General features: G+C 46.9%; 1 protein-coding gene across 1 annotated transcript in view; it reads left to right on the forward strand.

The window, feature by feature from the left end:
- The first annotated feature begins 2,253 nt into the window (after positions 1–2,253).
- Positions 2,254–23,337, forward strand: part of ATOH8 (atonal bHLH transcription factor 8) — a 46,500-nt gene continuing 25,416 nt past the window's right edge. Inside the window, exons 1-2 of the mRNA XM_027860437.1 lie at positions 2,254–3,179; positions 22,091–22,282. Coding sequence (XP_027716238.1) covers positions 2,427–3,179; positions 22,091–22,282 — 945 coding nt within the window. The 5' untranslated portion in view covers positions 2,254–2,426. The remainder of the gene's footprint in view (positions 3,180–22,090; positions 22,283–23,337) is intronic.

Consider the following 23,337-nt stretch of genomic DNA (forward strand, 5'->3'; position numbering starts at 1 on the left):
TGTTGCTTCTGGTAGGGTGAAAAGGGAGAGGCTTCTTGGTGTGACAGGAGGAACCTAGCTGTGCACAAATGTCTTGATGGGAATTTGAACTTAAAGGCTATTCAGGGGGGAAATGGGCTCTTGGAGAATGGGAGAAGATCCTTTTTTTACTCTCCTTCCAGGAACTGGGTCAGAGGGAAGGCTGTGCTGTCAATCCCTCCCCACCCAGCCCCCCAGTTATCCTGTATATAACTTGTTTGTACAGAGCTGTCTGGAGGCTCTTTCCTAACAGACTGTGAGCTCCGTCAAAGCTGGAACTTTTTGCCTTTCTTTGTATCCCTAGTGCTTAGCACAGTGCCTGGAACATAGTAGGTGCTTAATAAATGCCTGGTGACTTGTGGACCCCACTTCCCCTTTCTATTTCTGAGACTACCTCCTGTCAGGCTTTCCTTCCTGGGAGGGGGTTGGGCTAGATAATCTCCCAAATCCCTTCTATCTCTAACATTCCATAGTTATTATCATCTCTCATCAATGAGGCCCAGAGTTCAAGCATTAAGGACCTAGGTATTCCAGCTCCTGACTTTTGCATTCTACCTGAATACTGTTAGAATGCTGCTGAACTGTTGGGTATTGTAATCGAGTCGAGCTCAGAACTGGAAGCTGGAAATTGCTGGGTTTACCCTTTGGGGATTCATTGGTCCACAGGCCTAGTAAGAGAAGGGATTTTAGATCAGAAAGATCAGAAGCCTAGAGTGCAAAGAACCTTAAGAGACCACTAGTTGAGGGATTGGGGCAGCTAGGTGGGGCCATAGTGCACATAGTGCATGGAGGCAGGAGTTCAAATCTGGCCTCAGATACTTCCTAGCTGGGTGACCCTGAGCAAGTCATTTAACCCTGTTTGCTTCAGTTTCCCCATCTGTAAAATGAGATGAAGGAAACAGCAAACCACTCCAAGGCTTTGCCAAGAAGCCCCAAATGGGGTCATGAAGAGTTGGACAGGACTGAACAAGTTGTGGGATCGTATATGTGGAGCTGAAGGGGACCTTAAAGATCACCTAGTCCATCTTCTTTATTTTACAGACTACAGGACCTGGAACATATCACTTAATCTTCACTTGTCTGAGAATTAGTCCAAGGCTCAGAGAGGTGGCCATTAAGTGACTTGTTCAAGGTCATATAAGTAGTGGGGGGGAGGGGTTGAAGCCAGATTCCCTTGACTACAAACCCAGCACTTTTCCCACAATCCCATGTTTCCTCTGAAGTAATCCTGCATTCGGAAAAGAGCACTGGACTCAGAAGGCCTGGCTCTGAATTCTAGCTTTGCCACCTACTGCTAGGACCCATGTGACTGTGGACAAGTCACCTCACATCTCCAGTCCAGGAAGATGAAAGAGAAGATCTCTAGGATTCCTTCCAGGTCCAACTGAGGCCTGTTTCCTCCATCGGATTTCTGCAGCTTTCTGTCTTTGCCTCACTTATTGGTCCAGAAAAGGCAATGCTATGTCTCTGACAGCCAAAACAAGGCAGCGTTTGCCCCTCCCTCCTACCACTCCCTCTAAAATCATAGCCTTGAGACACAGAAGGGAGGAAATGTCAATAAACCATGTGCAGGTGATGAGTATTCTAGAAGGACATGGAAAACTCTAAGCCTTAAAAGGCAAATAAAAATCAAACGGTTTTTTTTGGGGGGGGGTCATGTGTATAGGAGTATGTGAGCAGACAGAGAGGGAGAGAGAGAGAGAGTGGACAAAGGAGATTGGCAGCACAGCTGTTTTGAAAAATGCTTCCTGTTTCTTTAAAGGAGCTCATCTGGGCGGCTGGAGGCTGGAAAGTCTCCTGGCTGTGGGAGCAGTCTCCCCTAACAGGCGGCCTGCTGACTGATCTCACTAACAGGGCTTCTGTGTAAACTGAGGCTAAGCAAACACAGATGGATCTCAGCGTGCATTCTCCAAAAATGCTGGCAATGCGGCAACGACTTCAGATGACACTGTGAGCGCTCCGGGAAGAGACAGCCTCACATCGCTCCTGAGGAGCCCCGGCGGCGCAGCTGCTAGAGAGAGGGAGGGAGGGAGGGAGCAGAGAGAGAGAAGGGGAAAGAGAGGGAGGGAGGGAAGGAGGGAGAGAGAGAGAGAGAGAGAGAGAGAGAGAGAGAGAGAGAGAGAGAGAGAGAGAGAGAGAGAGAGAGAAATACAGAGAAACGGAGAGACACAGAAAGAAAGGACAAGGAGGAAAAAAGGAAAAAGAGAGAAGAAGGGAGGGGAAAAGCCAGGGGAAAAGAGAGCGGGAAAGAGGAAGAGGAGAGAGCTAGAGAGAGAGAGAGAGAGAGAGAAGCTGGGAGAGAAGAGAGAGCTCCGGGGGACGGTGCGGGACAGACGTCCCCCTATCCCCGCACAGGGTCTCCGTGCCCCCTCCGCCGGCCCTCACCTTGTCCCTGGCAGGAGCCTAACATGAAAAGCCTCCCGACCCTCGAGGGGGGGCCATGGCCGAGCCTATGCATCAAGGAGGTGAGCTGCCCCAAAAAGCTCAAGAGGAAGACCCAGGAGGGGCCGAGGCGCGTGAACGGCTACAAAAGTTTCAGGGCGGACTTGAGAGCGCCCGAGCCCGAGGCCAATGGACTAGGGGAGCGCACCGAGCGGCTGATCCCGGCCAAGGGAGCGACCGTGGCGGCTGCTCCGCCGGAGGAGAGCCCGGAGCTGCTGCCGCTACCAGGGGACCGCAGGAGCCGAAGCTGCGGCGGCGGCCCCCGGGGCAGCGAGGTCTTAGACATGCGGAAACGCTGCTTCCCCCCGGGGCCTGGCCGAGGTCTGCCCCCGTCGCCCCCGCCGCTGCCCCCGGGCCTGGCGGCTGCTCCCGGGAGCCGGGACGGGCGAGAGGCTCCGCAGACTTTCGGGGACCAGGGCGCGCGTTCCCGGATCGTGCTGTGCCCGCCGCCCCCTCGCCAGCCCGCGCCGCAGCCCCCGCCGCAGCCCCCGCAGCCGCCGCCGCGGCCGGCGGGAAGTTCCTTCTCGTCAATTTCACACGTAATTTACAATAACCATCCTGATCCTTCAGCCTCTTCGCCTAGGAAACGGCTGGGCGAAGCCGCAGGCGTCTCCTCGGAGATCAAAGCTATCCAGCAGACCAGGAGGCTGCTGGCGAACGCCCGGGAGAGGACCCGGGTGCATACCATCAGTGCCGCCTTCGAGGCGCTCAGGAAGCAGGTACGGCGTGCACGCTCACACCCTCGCGCACACGCTCAGCTCAGCCCCTGCTCTGTAGACCCATCCCGGCGGGAGGCTTGGGGCTGGGGGCGGCCGGGCGGAGGACCTTGCCCCTCTGCCTCGCCTGCCAGCTCCCGTCGGGGGCCTGAGTTTGGGGGATTGGGGTGGGGGGAAGGCTAGTCCCCCGAGGAAGCGTGGCACTGTAGAAAGCTTCGTAATGATCAGGGGTGGATTGACCTGGGTTCCCATCCCACCTCTCCGATACTTACTGCCTGTTTGTGTCCTTAGGCGAATTACCTAATAACAGCTAGCATTTATATGGCGCTTTAAGGTTTATCAAAAATTCGATTTCCCTGAGCCTCAGTTTACTTGTCTGCAAAATGTGAGGCTTGAACTCGATGACCTCTGAGATGCCTTCTAACGAGCTCCGAGGACGCAATGCTCTGCCTCCTGTAGCTAATTCTCCCTCCCTCCTCCTCCTGCCATTCAAACACAGCTCAGAGGCTTCTTGGGGTGGGGGGGAAGTGGTTTTTACTCTCTCTCCCCTTAGACTTCCCCACCAGCCTGTAAGAGTTCGGGACCCTCCTTCCCACAATCCATGGGGTTGGTCTTCCCTTAGCAAGAAGTGTCTGCTTATCTGCTTGGAGATGGGGATGGGGATTGGAAAAAAGATGGCCTGGAATGAGAACTGACCTTTGCCCCCACAAGTTGGAGGAAGGGCTTGCCTACTTTGATGGTGGGGTGATGGTGATTTGCCTGGAATGTCTCCTTATTCCTGCCTCGTAGCCCCTTCGGGGCTCTGATGGAGCGACAACACCTACAGAAGGCCTATCCTGAGTCCCCTTTATTTTCTCCTGTCCCCCCAACCACTATTCTGAATTTAACTTATGCACATGCTCTTCCCCTTTCCTTCCACTAGAATGTAAGCTTCTTGAGGACAGGAGCTTTCCTTTTTTTTTTCTTTGGCTCTGTACCTCCTATTACTATCTCTGGGCACATAGTAGGTGCTTTATAAATAGAGTTGCATGGATGAATGAATGATGTTGATGTTGATGGTAATGGTGATGCTGATGAGTCATAACTCCTGGGGCCAAGGACTGCCATTGTCTAGTGAATTGCTTTGCAGCTGGAGAGAGAGACAGATTCCTATGACTGGGCAGTTTGGTGCCTTCTGACTTTAGACCTCATATTTCACTTTCCTGGCAGCTGAAAATTCCTGTCTTCAAAAGCTTTCCCTTGGGTTGGAGGAGGAGGAGGTGGGGGAGGAGTAGAGAGAAAGGAAAGGGAGCCTTAGAGTCCTATCACAGGGTCTGAATGGACACAGTGCCCCCCGCCCCAGCTCCAACCTGGGGGGGTGTGGGCTGGTTGGTTTGGATCTAAAGAGCTAGGAAGAAGCAGAGATTAGGAGGTAGGGCATCTGGAGAAGGAGGGAACGCTGTCCTGAGAAGTTCGTGATCTTGTCTGCTTAGAGTGTTATTGCTGGATTAGAGTGAATGTACTAGGGAAGGACTGGGGGAGGCAATCCTTGTTCTTCTCCACGCCCCGCCCCCAGCCCCCATGCCAGAGCTAGAAGGCACCAGTTTCAAAAGTACAGATCTTCTCAGTCTCTCTAAAAGGACTCCACTCTATCTAGGGGCATGTTAGCCTCCACTGTCTACATCTGGGCCACTTAACATGGTGAGTGATAGTATTCTTTGGAATACTCAGGATTTGTGAAGAGGCCAGAAAAGAATATACCCAAGACAACTTTACTTTGCCAGTGAAGCAGGGTGAGCCAAGAGCGATTCCCTGCTGAGGTGCGTGGATCATTTGGGCCCCTCTCTGTAGTGGTCCCTATTACCAGTTTAATAGTGATTCTAACCTTGAGGCTACCACTACTACTACTATGACGACTACTACTACTACTACTACTACTACTACTACTACTACTGCTACTACTACTACTACTACTACTACTACTACTACTACTACTGCTACTACTACTGCTGCTGCTGCTGCTACTACTCCACCCTCTGACTCCAGGTGGACCTGTTCCCATATAGGCAGCTATTTTGTCTATTTTAAACAGGCATTTCCTAAATACTCCCTTGCCGTGCATTAATAAAATCCTTGCTAGTTAATTATCTAGCGTTCATATAGCACTTTAGGATTTGCAAAGTGCCTTACAAATGCTACCTCATCTGCTCCCCACGACAATTCTGTGAGGTAATCCCATTTTACCGATGAGAAAACTGAGGCAGACAGCTATTAATTGGCTTTCCCAGGGTCACATGGCTAATGTCTGAGGCAGGATTTGAACTCATGTCTTCGTGGCTGTAGGTTCAACACTTTAGCCATTGGTCTACCTAGCTGCTAAAATTTTGCTGGGACTCTTTCTCTTTTCACACTTTGCTTTCTGCCATGATGGGAAGATAAAACTGGGTGGGGAAAGAGGTACCTTAGAGGCATCATAGTGTAGCAGAGATAGGAAATCTGGGTTCTTATTTTCACTTATGGTACTAAGTGGCTGTATGTCCTTAGTAAGCATGCCTCTTTACCTCTCAGCCTCAGTTTGCCTGTCTGTAGAATAAAGGGGTTGGACTAGTGATCTCTCAGCCCCCTTCCAGTTCAAGTCCCAGTGATCCACTGGGATTTCCTGGAGAGTTATAGAGCCCTTGAGGAGAAAGGTCCTGAGATGACCATATTTTTGAGCTAAATTATCATTTTAAGGGTAGGGGCAGTAGGTGGAAGAGGAGAGTTAAAAAAAAAAAACAAACCAATACCTGGGACCATATTTAGAACATAGCTTTTCATTCCTGGGGAAGGTGAACCAGGGTCATATCATCACTGACCATCTCCCTTGTGATGGCTATGCCAGCCAGCAGGCTGAGGTCCCCTTGGCATTGTCCCGCCATGGGGCAGATGTCCTTTCTGTCTGTGGCTCTGTGGGAGGGGATCCTGCAGCATCCCACCAGTCTCTGATGGGAACCCTCATGGGTTTGGACTTTAGCCAGCACTTCATACTACTGCTTTGGATGAAACCCTTTGCTTTGGAAACATTTGATATTTTTATTGATGCCCTTTCTTTTTTATATCACTTTCATTTCTGAACATGTCCCGCCCCACCATCCTTTAGAACAAATACTTTAAAAAGTGGGTCAGCGAACATAGCCAACACACCATCTGGATTTGACTGTGTATGTAGTATTCTACACCTGTAGTTCCCCACTTCTGAAAGGAAGAGAGAGAGGCTCACTTTCCAATATTGTATAAAATTCATTTACTCAATTCAATCAAAACTTACAAAGAGCCTAATATGTTCAATGCAATGACCTAAGTGCTAGGGATAAATGAAACAGGATCCCTGCCCTCAGGGAGGAAACCTTGAAGATGCCTGTTTGAATTCTGCTTTTGACATGCATTAACTGTGTGATCCTGGGCAAGTAATAACCTCTTAGTGCAACCACATACATAAGGATCCCTTTGGTCATGCTGGCTTAGAAAACCATATATTAACATTATCTATGTCCTACAGTATTTTAATTTACTTTGCTAAATATTTCCCCATTCCATTTTAATTTGGGAGTGTTACTGGTGGCTGTGCTGCTGGCTAGTCACAAGTCAGACACTCCTGCTCGAGGCAGCTCTCCAAGACTGTAAGGTACAGAGCTATGTTGGGAAGTGGGGTTCACTATCCCAATGAGATCTCAGGTCAAGTTCCATTGCCCGCCTGCCCTCCCTTGTAACCTTAGTACAAGAGCTAAGGCTCCTGCACGAATAAAGCACATGGCAGAATGGGATAAATAGGTAAGAGAGGTGGGAGCAAAGTGGAATGAGGGATCACTCCCAGCAAGGCAGGAGGGTAGGGAACCAGGGAAGGGCTCTCTAGAGGAGGCGGAAGCTCAGCTGGGCCTCAAGATCAAGTAAGATTTCAGCAGTCGAAGATGTGGGGAAGGCATTCTAGGTCAAAGAAATAAGCATTTATATAGCACCTGCTATGTGCCAGGCACTGTGCTAAGCTAAGCCCTTGACAAGCATTATCTCTTTTGATCCTTACAACAACCCGGTGAGGCAGGTCTGATAATAACAGAATTTTACAATTGAGGAAACCGAGGCAAATAGGTTAAGTAACTTTCCTAGGTTCACACAGCTAGTAAGTGTTGGAGGCCCATTTTGAACTTAGGTCTTCCTGACTCCAGGCCCAGTGCTCTATCCATTTTTACCACTGCGCTCCTCATTCCAAAGAACATTATGTGCAAAAACTTGAAGGTGAGAAAAGGTGGAGTATGAGGGAAGGGGGTGAGAGGAGAGAGAAACTGATTCCATTTGCTTGGAATGTAGACAGAAGAGCCTGGAATTCTTCTTTAGGAAGCAACAGGGAGCTATAGACAGTTTAAAAAAAACCTTTTCATTACACATATACATATATGTATATATGTATGTGAATGTATGCGTACATACACACATGCATACATGTATATATACATACATATATAGGCAGTGGAGTGACGTGATCAGACCTGTGTACTGGAAACAGGAATATGGCAACTTCCTGTGTGAGATGATACAGGAACGGGGAGAGGCTAGAGTCCGTGGGTTGCGGAGGGGTCTGGTCAAGAGGCTGTTGGAACAGTCTAGGCAAGAAGTAATAAGGACCTTTGCTAGGCTGGTGACAATGAAGATGGAAAAGATTGAATAATATGGTATATGTAAGACATTTGGCAAACCTTAAAGTGCTTATACAAATGGCAGCTGTTTTTATTAGTAATAATCTTGTTAACTTCAATCCAATGTTGGATACAATTCAATCCAACTACCATTAATTAAGCACCAATTGTATGCCAGGAACTGTGTTAGACACAGGGGACACAATAACAAAAATTAAATAGTCCTTGCTCTCCAAGAGCTTATATTCTATGGGAGGAATTCATATTATGTGAAATATACATTATATATACACACGTTATATATACACATATATAATATTATGTATTATAAACAGAAGGGATACATGGGAAAGAGATTTCAGAGGTAGAGTCCACAGAACATGGTGACTGATTTAAATCTTTGAAAAGCCCTTTCCATCCCATTTATTCCTTCCATTATGTCTGTGAGGTCATCCAAAGTAAGTAGAATTAGACCCATTTTACTGGATGGAAAAACTGAGCTTCAGGAAACAGAGTGGGTTGTTCAAGGTCATGAGAGAATTCATCTGTGGAGCCAGATTTGGAATCCAGGTCTTTAGAATCCTGGCCCACACTCACTCTTTCTGCAGACCCAACATTATCAGCTGCATCAGGCTTCCTCCAGACCTGCAGGATTTACTAACAATCATATTTGGAAATGAAATTGGCAAGCTCAGGGTTTCTCTTTCTGCAAAGGAGCAGAGCATCTCTCACCCCGCTCCCTGCTCTATTCTCCCATCTCCATTAAGGATTTAGTAAAGGAAAAGTTCTATTTTTCCAGCCTGTGGGGGATCCCCAAGTCCTTTCAGCAAGGGGAGGGAGGACCAGAGCATCATAGGATGTTACAGTTGGCAGGGACCTTAGGGATTATCCTCATTTTTTAGATGGGAAAGTGAGGTCAGTGACTTTCCTAGGCAGGGAGTAAGTGATGGAGTTGAGATTACAATTTGGGTTTCCTGACTATGAGGCTAGCATACTTTCCAAAGCACCAGGCGATGTCCCAAATCTCTGTGTTTAAAGATGAGAAACGGGCCAGCTAGGTGGTGCAGTGGATAGAGCACCCACCCTGGAGTCAGGAGGACCTGAGTTCAAATCTGACCTCAAACACTTGACACTTACTAGCTGTGTGACTCCGGGCAAGTCACTTAACCTCCATTGCCTCACCAAAAGACAAAAGACACTAAAGATGAGGAACCCAAAGCCCAGAGAGAAGTGCCCCCCAAAATTCATGCCCATGGTCACACATTGAGTGAATCAGTAGAAAAGCCAAGACTAATGAGAATGAGAATGATGATGACGGTGAGGATGATGATGACAACTGATAGTGATATAGGACCTTATGGGTTACAAAGCAATTAATATATGTCATTAGAGCTTCACAACCATCCTGTGAAGCAGGTACCTGTATTCTTGTGTCCATTTGTCAGGGAAAGAAACCAAAAGGTGGAGAAGTCAAGTCACTGTTAGGTCACACAGGGAGGCAGTGTTGGAGGCAAATTCTGAACCCAGATTTTCTTGACCCAAAGTCTCCAGGTGCCCGGGCTCCCAGAGTGGCTAGCCCCAGTTGACTGGTCCTAAACTAGTCTCCTTCCTTCCCTATTATCATATGGCCATCTCTTCAACAACTGGGAGTTTTCCCTCCACTCTGGAAACCCAGAATGGCAAGGGCACTGAAGTGGCTGGAAAGAAATGCCCTTTGGACCCTGGCCCTGGCTTCTTCTTCTCTTCAGCCCCACCCCTGTCCTGGATTAGGCTTCCAGGACACCCCCTCTGGCTTCTGGTGCTCATGGTTAATGTCAATGAAGGTCATTCCCCAGCTCCTGCACTTGGAATGATCACAAGATCAGAGGATTTAGAACTAAAGGGATCTTAGAAGGCCAGCCCCTTCTTTTTACAGATGAGGAAACTGAGGCCAAAAGAGGGGAAGTCACTTAGGTCACCTCGTGGGGGTTCTGTGCACCTCACCCAGCTTCCTCTCCTATCCTGGCTTTCCTAAGTCTTTTGGTTCCCTTTTTACTGTCTGAGCCACGATTTTCTATGAAAAGCTCCCTTATGTCTTTGTGGTTCCCCCCTCCACTCATGGGATCATAGCTTTGGAGCTGGAAGGGACCTTAGAGGTCTTTGGATCCAAGTTGCTCATTTTACAGATGGAGAAACTGAGGCCCAGATAGGTTAAGTATCTAACACATAGTAGGTGCTTAATAAATGTGTATTGATTGACCCTGAAGTCCCTTTTGGCTGTGATCCTGTGATCACAAAGTAAGTTAGTCAATGAGCATTTATTAAGTGCCTACTATGTGCCAGGCAATATGTCATACCAGTACTTGCAATGCAAAGAAAAGCAAAAATCAGACTCTGCTCTCAGGGAGCTATGTACATCTCTGATACGGACAGGATAAACTGAATAACATCAGCAGAGGAAAAGCATCCAATTAAATCCCTTCATTTTACAGATGAGGAAACTGAGGCCCAGAGAGGTGAAATGAATTGCCCAAGGTCAGAGAGGTAGTTACATGATAGAGGCAGAATTTGAAACCAGGTCCTCTGAGGACAAATCTAGGACTTTTCTTCACCCAGGGTCTCCATCCACTTGTTCCCTTTCCCAAATATATACTCCATCATCAACCTATTTGATTTGTACAAATGTCCCCTTCTCTTTGTCTTGGTTTTTCGCTTTCTCTGGCTTGGTTCATCATATCCCATTTATCATCTCTCCTTCCATCAGGGGGTATGATTTGCAAATTAAACATAATCTCTGTCATTCCTAGTGAAACACCTTTGTCTTCCCTTATACATTTTAAAGCTCTCACACTTACATTTTAATCCTAAACCCTGAGAGCTGTCCAAAAGTGCAATCAGCTGCTACATAGAAGGAGGTGCATGGCTCCCGGCTGGAGTTCTTCAAACAAGGACTGGATGGCTATTGGCCAGGGATGTTGTAGGCCATTCTTGCTCTGGTCCAGGTTGGACTAGGTACCCTTGAAGGTGTTGCCTTGACAACCAAGCCTTGCTCTGGTGTGTTTATGTAGGGCAAGCATTGTTTCTCAATTCACAGACATTTGTCATTGGTCCCCCTTAAACACCTAGGGAATTAGGTAAGGGGAGCCTTCCCCCTTCCCCAGGACAGTGAGAAGTTGGACAGTGACTTGGAACCCCTGAATGATGTCTAGCCCCAAGCCCAGTACAACCAAAGCCTGGCTCTTTGTGCAGTTAAGTTGATAGATGAGAATAAGGAATGTACCTCTCTCACTGAACGTTTCTTCAGGTACCCTTATAGTGTGTGTGTGTGTGTGTGTGTGTGTGTGTGTGTGTGTGTGTGTGTGTGTGTGTAGGTGTTCTTAACTTTTTTGTGTCCTGGATCCCTTTGCCTAGTGAAGCCAATGGACCCTCTTCTTAGAATAGTGTTTTTTAATACATAAAATACATAGGATTACAAAGGAAACCAGTGGTATTGAAATAGTTATCTAAAAAAGGGGGTAAAAAGCTCATGGATTCCTGCTTATAAGTTTTGCCTTAGATAATCACGGGATCTCAGAGGTCATCTGGTCCAATCCAACTTGGATCTGCAAAAGATTCCCCTCAATGGCATCCCAGGCGAGTGGTTGTTATGTCTTCCAGGGATGGGAAACTCGCTACCTCCCAAGTCAGCCCATTCCACGAAATACTTTCCTATCCTGTATTAGCATTATTTGTGTTCATGTCTTACCCTCTCTCCCAATAGGTCGAGTTCCTTGAGGGCAGGAGTTCTAATTCTTTTCATCTTTGTACCTCTCTTGGGACTAACAGGGCTCTATACAAAGTACTCAAATATGTAGAATTGAATTACAAGTTGTAATTTAAAAGGATATGAGAGAGCCTTTCCTTTCCCCAAATACCTCCATGTCCAGAGTCCCTACTATAAAAAAAAAGTATCTTGTCTCAGAGTAGTACTATCAATTATTATTATTAATCCTAGCCACCATCATTAATGATAACTGTTGCTATTAGTATTATTGTTAATGACAACTATTAATTTTTAAAAATTGAATAATATCATTAATAGAGATAAATGTAAATTTTTATACTTGGGTTCAAAAAATCAACTTCTCAAGTATAATCATAAGGAGGCAGATCTTGACAGTGGTTTATCCTCAAAAGGTTTAGGGATTTTCCAATAAGAAAAGCCCCAGATGAGCCAGTAGTGTGATGTGGCACCCATCAAAGCTAATGTGATATTAGGTCAAATTAAGAAAGCTACAGTTTGCTGAGCTAGGGAGATAATAGTACCGTTGTACTCTGCCCTAGAAAATTGTGTACAGTTCTGGAACATTGATAAGCTGGCTGGAGAGGCTCCAGAGGAGGGCAGCCAGTTGAAGGGCCTTAGAATCATTCCATTTGAGGTTGGGTCAAGGGATTTGTGGATGTTTAGTCTGGAGAAGGGAAGATTCAGGGGGGTCATGGTCAATGTGTTCATGCAATTGAAGGGCTCTTATGCAGAAGAGAGAATTAGATTTGTTGAGCTCCAGAAAACTCAGAGCAACAGGTATGAGGTGCAGAGAGGCAGTTTTAAGTATAAATTAAGAGCAAAAAAACCTCAACAATTGTTATCGTTCAGTCATGTCTGACCCTCTGTCACCCCATTTGAGGTTTTCTTGGCAAAGATACTGACGTGGTTTGCTATTTCCTTCTCCAACTGATTTTACAGATGAGGAAACTGAGGCAAATAGGGTTAAGTGATTTGTCCAAGGTCATACAGCTAGTAAGTGTCTGAGGCCAGATTTGAACCTAGGAAGATGAGTCTTCCTGATTCTAAGCCCGGAGCTGTGTCCATTGTGCCACCTAGCTGCCCTTCTGACAGAGCCATTCATAAGTGGAATGAGCCATAGGAGGGAGGGAGTTCCCTGTCCGTGGTGGTCTTCAAAAGTTGGAGGCTGGATGATCACTTGTCAGGGGTAGAGTAAATCCTTTGTCTCACACAGGTTTAGTTAGGTGACCTTTGAAGTCCATTTCAAGACCTGAGACAGAGAGACAGAGGAATAGAGACAGAGACAGAGTGAGACAGACAGAAAGGCAGACAGAGGAAGAGGAAAGAGAGAAATAGAAAGACAGAGAGAGACAGACAGATACAAAGAGAGATGGAGGAGGTGGGGGAGGAGGAAAGAGAGAGAGAGAGAGAGAGAGAGAGAGAGAGAGAGAGAGAGAGAGAGGTTTCATATGTGTATATAAGAGCTCTCTCATTTCTAGCCTTCTGTCTATGCACAGACTCTTCAGTGTCAAACCACCAGCAGGGCAGGGTAGCGGGGTGGGGTGGGGGCAGATGGAAAGACAGCAGTGCACACTTATCAGCCCAGCTGCCCAGCCAACAGCTTTCATGGTTGTCAGATTAAGTCCATGTATGCCCAGCTGGATCCATTCCATGCATGTATCTGCTTGGGCTCCAGACTGTGCCGGGAAAGATTGTGTTGGAGGCCTGGGGCCTGGGAGGGAGGAGGGGCAGGTTGAAGAACTGAAAGGTGACAGAGAAGGGAGGGGGCTCCTGGGATGGGAGCCTCTCCTTCTTTCCCCTCCCTTCTCCTCTCTCTCCTCCTTTCCTCTCCCCTCCCACTTCCCCTCAAACCTTCCCTCATTCTCCCTTCCATCCTCTCATCTCTTGCTGTGCCTGAGAAATTTTTTTCAGCCACGGTGATGTTCCATCTCCCCAAATAGCTTGTGAGGTACTTGGAGAGGATGCTGGATTTGGAACCAGAGACCTTGATTCTAATCCTCCTTCAGCTCCTTCTAGTCTGTGTGATCTCAGACAAGTCACTTTCCCTTTGCTCATCTGCTTCTCGGTAGGTTGATTATAAAGCCAGGGGGTTGGACTTGGAAATGTCTGTGGATCCTTCTGGCCAAAGCTCCTATGGCCTCCTCCCTGATAGAGACAGCACCTCTGCTTCTTTTGCAGCCTCCTGTGAAGCTAGTCAGCACTTAGGAGGCAAAGGTCACATAGATTCTATCCCTACAATTGTCTTCCTGGATCTTTTACTGCTTGGTTCAACTTTCTTCCAGGCTGCCCCAGAGCCATCTTACAAAGGCCCACCATTGGTCATAAAGGGGGATCAGAGAAAGGAATGTGGATAAGTATCACCCACCCACACCCAACCACTCAAGTGGACCCAACTTTCATTCGGAGAATAGGTCAGGAGTGTCTTCGACTCTGCTGATCAGCCTCTCTTCTTGGTATACCCTTCTCTACAGGTTTTCATGACACCGTTCTCATCCCATATGTGCCGCTGCCCTGCAGTGTCCTTTGCTGGTTTTTCATACATGTCATGCCCACTAACTAAGGTGCCTCTCCAGGCTGTGTCCCAGACCCTCTTCTCTTTTTCCTCTCTACTCTCTCACTTGGCGATTTCATCAGCTCCTGTAGGTTCAATGATCTCTATACAGATGATTCCCATATCTGTGTATCCAGCTCTTTTCTCTCTATTGGCCTCCAGCCTCCCATCTCCAGCCTTCTATTGGATATCTCCAACTGTATGTGCTGGAGGCATATCACACTCAACATGTCCAAAACTGAACTGGTTATCTTTCCCTCAAGACCTCTCCTCTTCCCAACTTTCTTATGATTTTTGATGTCCCTCCTTTCCTTCCAGCCACCCAAGCTTGCACCCTCGATTCCATCCTGGAATCCTTGCTTTCTCTCCCTCCTCATAGTGAATCTATTGTTCAAATCTTGTCATTTCTGACTTTACAGCATCTCTCATGCATGTCTGTCCACTCACAGAGCCAACCCCCCCTTGTCCCCACTTTAGCTACTCACAACTTGTTGTCTGGACTATTTCAATGGCCTCTGATTGGTCTCCCCACTCTATTCTATCCTTGACCTTGCTGACAAGGGATTCCCCTAATGCAGAGATGAGAACGTGCCCTTCCCAACAAGCTTCAGTGGCCCTAGTACCTCCAGGATCAAGTAGAAAGTCTCTTGCTTGGCATTTCAAATGACCATCACAACCCGGGCCCTTCCTACTTTTCCCGTCTTCTGGTTTTATTACCCTGTACACATTCTGTAATTCACTGACACTGGCCTGGCCTTTTTGTGTCCTGCAAACACTGTGCTCCATTTCCTGACACTTTGCTTTTCTTTGGCCAGGTGTCCCCCATGCCTGGAATGCTTTCCCTCCTCACCTCTGCCTTCCAGCTTCCTTCAAGACTCAGTTCAAATTCCACTTTCTGCAGGAGGCTTTTCCTGAGCTCTTCTCAACCCCTTCTCCATTGCTGGTGCTTTACCTCAGAGATTATCTCCAATTTATCCTGTGTGTATCTATTTGTGCATGTTGACTGTGAGCTCCCTGAGGGCAGGATGGTGGTTTTGCTTTCCTTTGGATCCTCAGTGCTCAGCCCAATGCCTGGCACATAGTAACAAATGCTTGTTGACTGACTCTGTGAGAAGCCAAATACTACTATGTGATCTCTATACTGTGGAAGACTGATTTTAAATGCACAGTCACAGACATGGAGACGCACTAATAGTAAGGAAACTTAGCAAGAATTTTAAATGGTTACCAAGTGGTCATTTTCCCCCCGGGGAGAAAAGAGCTATGTGTAGCTCAGCCCTGGGAGAAGCTCCTGATCCCGGCTCTCAGATCCCCCTTAGAACATAGTCCTAGGCTAGAGAGTGTGCTGGACCTTCCTTCACTTTCGTCCACTCCTCAATTTAGGGATGATTGGAGCCAGATTATCAGTAGAAAGGGCCCTTACAGACCTAATCTGAGATGAACAAGTCTTACTGTGAGGGAATTGAGGCATGGAGAGGCCAACTTGCCTGAGGGGCCCACACTGAGCATATGTGAATGCCCCAAAGCCAGAGAGCCAAGAGCCTTATAAAATTGTCTTCTTATCCCAAACCTTCATTTCAAAGATGAGGAGACCAAGGTTGGGTCTCTGGCCCTAGGTTATACAGGCAGTTTGGAGAAGAGCTGGGAATTAAGCCCACTGCTTTGCCATTAAAGCCAGGGCTCTTTTCATTCTGCCATACTGCTCGGTAGAGCATAAGCTCTTTGAGGGCAAGGGCTATTTTATGTTGACCTTTGTATCCCCAGTGCTCAGCACTGGTAAAATAATTAATAATAATAGCATTTCTGTGGTGCTTTGAGGTTTCCAGAGCACTTGACAGGTAGAATTTTGTTTGTCTGATCCTCACCAGAATCTAGAGAGGCAGGTTCTGTTATTATCTTCAATTTACAGATGAGGACACTGAGGCTGAGAGAGGTTACGTGACTTGCACAGAGTCTCATACCTACTTAGTGTTTGAGGCAGGATGTGAATTCAGGTCTTCCTGACTTCAAATCCAGTACACTACCCATTGTGCCACCCAGCTACTTCATAATGCTTGTCCAATTGGCTGGCTGATTATTGGGCCCCTCACTCCCCATTAAGGATGAGTGCACCAAGCAGCTGGGTTTCCCCTACCCATAATGCTGCTGGCCAGGCTCAGGCAGACAGTCTGTCCCTCCTGTTGAGGTCACTGCTTTTCCAGGAGATATTTCTCGGTACTACAGCTGCTGGGGGGGGGGGGGGAGGGGGAGGGACCAGCAAGGATTCCTAACTGGTCAGGAATCCAAAGGAATCTCCCTCATCCTAGCACCAGAGCTTAAGAGACTGGATTCCTCTGGGGGTGGGGGGGGGAAGGGATGGAGGAGGGAATGAAAGGGACCAGATAGCTTTCAAATAGCAGCAATGCTCTTGTAAAGTCTGCTCTGCCGTAGCCAGGCAGAAGCTGTGAGAGCAAATGGCAAACAGGAGTTCCTGATGTGGACCATGGCAGGGGATTCCCAGCCCCCTCTCCATCTCGGGCAGCCAGCTGCCCTCACCTGATGCTCCAGACCCCCTTCTGCCTCTTCCCCCTTGTTGCCCCCCCCCCACTACCACAGGGTACTAGCCAGCCCAGACCCCCAGCCTGAGAGCATCTGACTTGTCATGCCCCGGGGACATTGCTGTCACAGAGCCAAGGGCTAATAAAAAAAGCTGGATGTTTAAATGAACCTTCTGGAAATTCTTTGGGCCAAGCCTCCCAGAGAAAACAATGAGGCCAGGCCGGCTCTCACGCTGCCTGCCCTTACTATCACCACCTTCCAGTCAGCCTCAGGCAGCTGCTCACCAGCTCACCTCCCCTTGTGTTCATTCCTCTGGCTCTCTCTGCTCTCACCTCTCATTTGTGCCCATCTGGACACAGGGATGGGTTCTCCAGCCTCCAGTCCCTGAGGCCTTCCCCTCCTGGAGGCCCAGCCTGGCCTAGGAAACTTAGGGGTGATGCAGGGGGCTGCAGCACTAGGGCTACTCACCCCAGCCCCAGGGACTGGTACCTTTCCTGTGCAGCACGCCTTGTTTATTTGTCTGGGCTGATAAAGGAGTTTGAAGAAGGGGGGGGGGAAGCACTGTGTTCCCCTGGATTCTTGCTGGGAACAACCTCAACTCATTGTTCTGCCAACTTTTCTTGGATGGGCCTGGGTGGGAGGGGGTAGCAGGGACCTTGGAATGTCCTGGACTTGCCTCCTACTTCTGGTGGGGTCTCCTTCTAAGAGGCTGTGTGGTGTAAGGAGATAAGGTGCTGGCCATAGAGTCAGGAAGACCTGTACTCCCTTCCCACTGGTGACATTTCCTGACTGGGAGACCTGGCATGGGGGACCAAAGCTCACCTCTCTGAGCTTTGGCTTTTTCATCTATACAATGGGGATGAGAATTACGATAGTACCACCTTCTCAGAGGAGTATTGTGAGGCTCAAATGAAATCAGCTCCTTAGAGCCTTCAGGGACCTTCCTGTGCGAGATTTTTAATTCAATTTAGCAAGCATTATTAATCACCTACCAAGGGACATCAAGCACTGATAGGTTCTGGGGATTCAAAGATAAATTGTCTCTGCTCTCAAGGAGCTTACAGTCTACTAGAGAGAGTTGATGCATAAATAGTTATTAATTTGAATTCCCACCATACTGACTGCTTCTTAGTGGTGGGACCTTGGCCATGTCTTCTTTCTGAGGAAAATGAGTTTCACTACACCTATAAAAGGAGACAGTTGGACCAGGTAACCCATGAGGCCTGCTCCAACTTCAACTCCAGATTCTGATTCTGAGAGGCAGTGTGGTCCAGTGGGAAAGCACCCTAGATTTGCAGTCAGAAAACCAGGGTTCAAATCCCACTTACTGTGTATGATCTTGGGCAATTCACATAACATCTCTGGGCCTTAGTTTCCTTATCTGAAAAATGAAGGGTTAGCCTTGCTGGCCTCCAAGCTCCCTTCCTGCTCTAAATTAATGATTCCATGACTCTGATTTGGGGTCAAAACAAAACAAAACTAAGTGTAGCTATGAAGTAATGGGGTGTGTGTGTGTGTACTTGATAAGCTAGCTCTAAAGGCCAGTCCCAAAGGAGAATTCATTTCACTAATATTTGGATTCCCTTTAGGAACCTCTTGTACCAAACTCTTGATATCAAAGAGTACTCTGAGCTTGGGTGAAAGGGGACAGGTCCTGCTGACTTAGGCAGACAAGAATTACTCAACCCAGAGTGTAACTGGGACACTGGAGTTGGATGTTCTGAAAGACCCTTCCCTCATTCACCTGACACTATGTACCAATCTCAACTCTCCATTATGATAGCCTATCTCCTTAGCACTCCCCTTCTTAGATCATTATACTATAGGTATCCACTCTTGTCTGGACATCTGTGACTTTGACAAGTGACCTCACATCCTTTTCTTGGGTAATTTTTTCTCTCTTATCATCTTTCATCCCCCTCCCCCCCGCCATTCATATATTTAAAGTACAAACCAATATTTATTGGAAGTTGTCTCTCAAATATTTGTAGGAGGACATTTGGGAGTCAGTTGGGTCCGACTGAGACACAATTGCAAAGCATGTAAAATTGACCTTCTCTCCCCAGCCTTTTCAACTCCTTCACTCAAGGAAGCCTCAGGTGGAGGAATATTGGTGGGAGGAAAGGACAGGGATCAGGGAATGGGGCAGGGAGGGAGATAACAGAGTATTAGACTGTTTCATGGAATACATTCTCCTAAAGTGAAATTTAGGACCAGTAAATGTAGTCTTGTACTCGGGCTCAAAAAATCAATTTCCCAAGTATAGTATGAGAAGCATGGTTAGACAGCAGTTGTTCTGAAAAAGAGCAGGGACTTTTAAGGGAATGAAAGCTCAAAGCATTAGCAGAGTCATGTGGCCGCCAAAAAAGCTGATAAATTTTGGTGATGCATTAGGAGATACCTGAATTCCAGGAATAGAGAGGTGATAGACCCACATTGTACTCTGCCCCTCATTTAGAATATGATGTTCAGTTTTGTGAGGAAGTGTTTAAGAAGGACGTTGATTAAGCTGGGTAGTGTCCATTGGGGAGCAATCCTGGAAGATCATTTGAGGAAACTAGACGTGCCCAGGAGGGGTCTGATAACTGTCTTCAAGGATTTGAGGAGCTCACATGGAGGAAGGATTAGTCTTATTATATTTGGCCCAAAGGGCAGAACCAGGAGTGTCGGGTAAAAATTGCAAAATGGCCAATTTGGGCTTGATATTAGGAAAAATTTTCTACTAAACAGCCTTCCAAAGGTAGAATGGACTGGACTGAGAGGAGGCAATTTCTCTCTCCTTCCAGCAAAGGCTGGGAGACCCCTTGCTGGGTATGTTAGTGGGGATTCTTATGGCAGGGGTGGGGAACCTGCAGTCCTCAAGTGTGGCTGATTCAGTCAAAGGGCGTCATGTGCCTCGAGGCTACAGGACCCCCACCCCTGGATGGGGTGGACAAAATGGCCTTTGAAGTCTTTTCCAACTCTGGGATTCTATGATTTAACGAGAGCCTTAGTTCTAAGGCTCTTGGGAAGGTTAAATTGGGATATGTATCTTTTAATTCATGTGTCAGCCAGTGGGTGTGCTGATGAGAAGTAGTGTCTGTTATCAGGGAAAACTGTCCATGTTAATGTTGTTTGTAGACACAGGGGAATTAAAAAAGTGGAAAACATAGGGAAAAAAAACCCCAGCTTGGTTCCATTGCTCTCTGAGCTTCAGTTTCCTCATTTGTGAAATGAGTGGGTTGGACTTCATAATCACTAAACTCCCTTCCAACTTCAACATTTTACAATCCTAAATCATGAAGATTATGGTCATTTATGTGACCTGCTTTTTTTTTTAATGCTGAAGTATCATATAACAGTAACAATTATTGTTAATCATTATGTTTTTCTGATTGACTTTATTGTAAATTCTATTTGATTATATGAAACCCTCTTCATCCATCCATCCATTCATCCATCCACCCATCCATTCATTCATTCAGCAAATATCTGAGTGCTTATTCTGTTGTTGTTTTTGTTGTTGTTCAATCTTTTCAGTCGTTTCTGACTCTTCTTGACTCCATTTGGGGTTTTCTTGGCAAAGATATTAGAGTGATTTGCCATTTCCTTCTTTAGGTCATTTTACAGGTGGTGAAACTGAGGCAAACAGGGTTAAGTGGCTAGCCCAGAGTTACACAGCTAGTAAGTGTCTGAGGCTGGATTTGAACTAACAGAATCAGGAAGACGTGAGTGCAGATTTGTCCTCAGACATTAGTTGTGTGACCCTGGGTAAGTCACTTCACCTCTGTTTGCCTCAATTTCCTCATATGTGAAATGGAGATAATGATAGCATCTACCTTCTAGAGTTGTTGTGAGGATCAAATGAGATAATATTTGCAAAAAGCTCTTAGTACAGTGTCTGGCACATAATAAGCACTATATCAATGTTAGCTATCATTGACCAGAGCAGTGGCATCAAACTCTGAAGCTGAAGAGCAAGTTGGTTAATTGATGTTCAGCTAGCATACTTCCACTCCCAGGAAACTGAGTTTAAATGCTACTTTATGGCACTCTCTAGTATAGCTTGGTCTGGATTAGTGGGAATAAGAAATCCCCTGAAATGGATGCATTATTCAGATTCACACTGCATATTTCTATTGGGCTGGAACCAGTTGCCTTATTTTACATAATTATAAGTTTGAATGGTGTGAGGTCAAATACATTGGCTCACTTCATGGGATTCCTTATTCAAACTAATTGGGACCTAGCTGTATTACAAATGTCCCTTGTTAACTTGCCAGGGTCTCTGTGGAGCTAGGGTAGGCCCTTGGGCCAGTTCCTGTGCTCTGAGTTCCAGGTTAGTCCTTAAAGGGCCCCATGGATTTCTTAGTTGTAGTGTACCTTCAGAGAAGAAGTATTTTGTGTGGAAAATTCAAAGTCCTGACTATTCTTGTCTAGGACAACCTTGCTTTTCCCCTAATCCCTTATTGTGAGAGATAATTAGGCCTCTCTTTTAACGAGGCTGCTGCTGTTGCTGATAACTAGCATTTATATAGGGCTCTTAAGGATTGCTTTACACATGTTATCTCAAATGTGAAGTTAGTCATTCAGTCAATAAACATTTATTAAGCTCCTATTGTGTGCCAAGCAGCGTGCTGTATTTTGGGGACACAAAGAAAGGAAAAAGTTCCTGCTTTTAAAGGAGCCCATAATCCAGTGGGAGAGACAACAGGCATATAATTATGTTTAAACAAGATATATACAGGATAAATAGGAACTAATCAACAGAGGAAGGACGTTAGAATGAAAGGGGATGGGGAAAGGGGATGAAGTGTGGTGAAAAGAGTGCTGACCTGGAATCCAGACAATCTGGTTTCAAATCCTACCTCTGATGCTTACTAGCTATGTGATGGTGTACAAGTCACTTAACCTATGTTTGCCTCAATTTCCTCATCTGTAAAGTGGGGATAAAATAAAGTGGATAAAATAAAATAAAGAAATGACCAGGACTCTTCTGCAGTGAAGCCTTAGAGAAGCTGAGGGTTTGATCTAGTACCACAAAGAAAAAAACAGTCTGCCAGCCAGGGAGAGCCTCTGCATTCCTTCTCTGGCTCCCACTGCTTCATCCGCTGTTCCCAGTTCTATTTGGCACTGGATTCAGAGTTGGATGACCTAGGTTCGAATCCCAGCTTGGCCGCAGGTGTGATGTTAGGCAAATTCCTTACGAGTCCTGGGTTCCAGTTTCCTCATGTGTAAAATGAGGTGGCTGGACCACCAGACTGAACCTTCTAACACTGAATCTCTGATTCTAAGTTGTAACCAATGCAAAGACGTCATCTCCATGTTTCCAGGGCACCCTCGGTGATCACAAGTCTACTGTTGCCCAGACTGTCTCTCAGCCATGTATCTGTCACCAGCCCTCGCCCTAAATGTTTTCTGTTGTCCTTTCTAGGTTCCCTGCTATTCTTATGGTCAGAAGTTGTCCAAACTGGCCATCCTGAGGATAGCCTGTAACTATATCCTTTCCCTGGCCAGGCTGGCTGATCTGGACTACAGTGCTGACCACAGTAACATGAGCTTCTCTGAATGTGTGGAACAGTGTACCCGGACCCTGCAAGCAGAAGGCAGGTCCAAGAAGAGGAAGGTAGGTTCTGGGGGAATCCACGGGGATGATTTCCCTGTGACCTTGTCAGGGAGAAGAGGGGAACGGTGGTTCATGATTTTCAAGGGTCTGTTTGATGGAGGTCTTCATAGGAGGGTATGCCCACTGTGACAAGGACAGCAGACATGCAGGAACTCTGGAGATGGAGGGCTTAAGTCCTCCAGGGCCTGGCCATTGGGTCGTGGGAGAAGAGGAGGGCTATGTGCAGTAAAGGGGCTCTGACAATCCACAGACAGTGGACCTCATGAGACACTGGCCTATCAGCACAGTAGTGAGGGGATCCTTTGTGTAATGGACGTTAAAAAAAAAATTGGTAACCCTAGGCACACACATCCATGGGACTGTGTTCTAGGCGGGACCGTAGTCTTCATAACAAGGGCCCTCTCTCTGGAACATTAAGTGCTTAAATCTGTAACTTGAAGCAAATTGCCTAATTTCTCTGGGCCTCAGTTTTCCCATCTGTAAAGTGAAAGGATTATACTCAATAATCAGCCTATTAGATGCTGCGTAATGAAAGATTTATGTTCTTTAATGAGGATTCTTCCAGGTTACTGTGCTGTTGGGATTACTAGGCATGTGCAGAGAAATAAACTGTAGGTGTCCCCTTTGAGCCTCAGTTTCCTAATCTGCAGAATGGGGTTGGACTAGAAGATCTTTAGGGTCTCTGCTAGCTGGAGGCATTTTTTGATTCTTACTCAATGAGACCCGGTTGGAATGAGGCTGGCAGACAGAGGGATGCTAACTCCCCTCTCAAGGGTAGGACCACTAAGAACATATGCCATCCCATCCCACCCACTTAGGTTGGGGCCCCTTAAGAAACTGGGGCTAGAATCTCAGCATCTCAGAATTGGAAGTGACCTCGGAGGGCTTCCAATCCAACCAGGAACTCCCTCTAAGATTTCTCTAGCAAATAAATGGTCCTCTAGCCTTTGCTTAAAGACTCCAAGAAGAGGGAAAGCCACTATTTCCTGCGGCAGCACGTTCCACTTTGGGACGCCCACAATCTTTGGGAGATTTTCTACACTTCAAGCCTAAAT

The sequence above is a fragment of the Vombatus ursinus genome, unplaced genomic scaffold (genome assembly GCF_900497805.2).
Source record: "Vombatus ursinus unplaced genomic scaffold, bare-nosed wombat genome assembly UNPS02014181.1, whole genome shotgun sequence".
NCBI lineage: Eukaryota > Metazoa > Chordata > Mammalia > Diprotodontia > Vombatidae > Vombatus > Vombatus ursinus.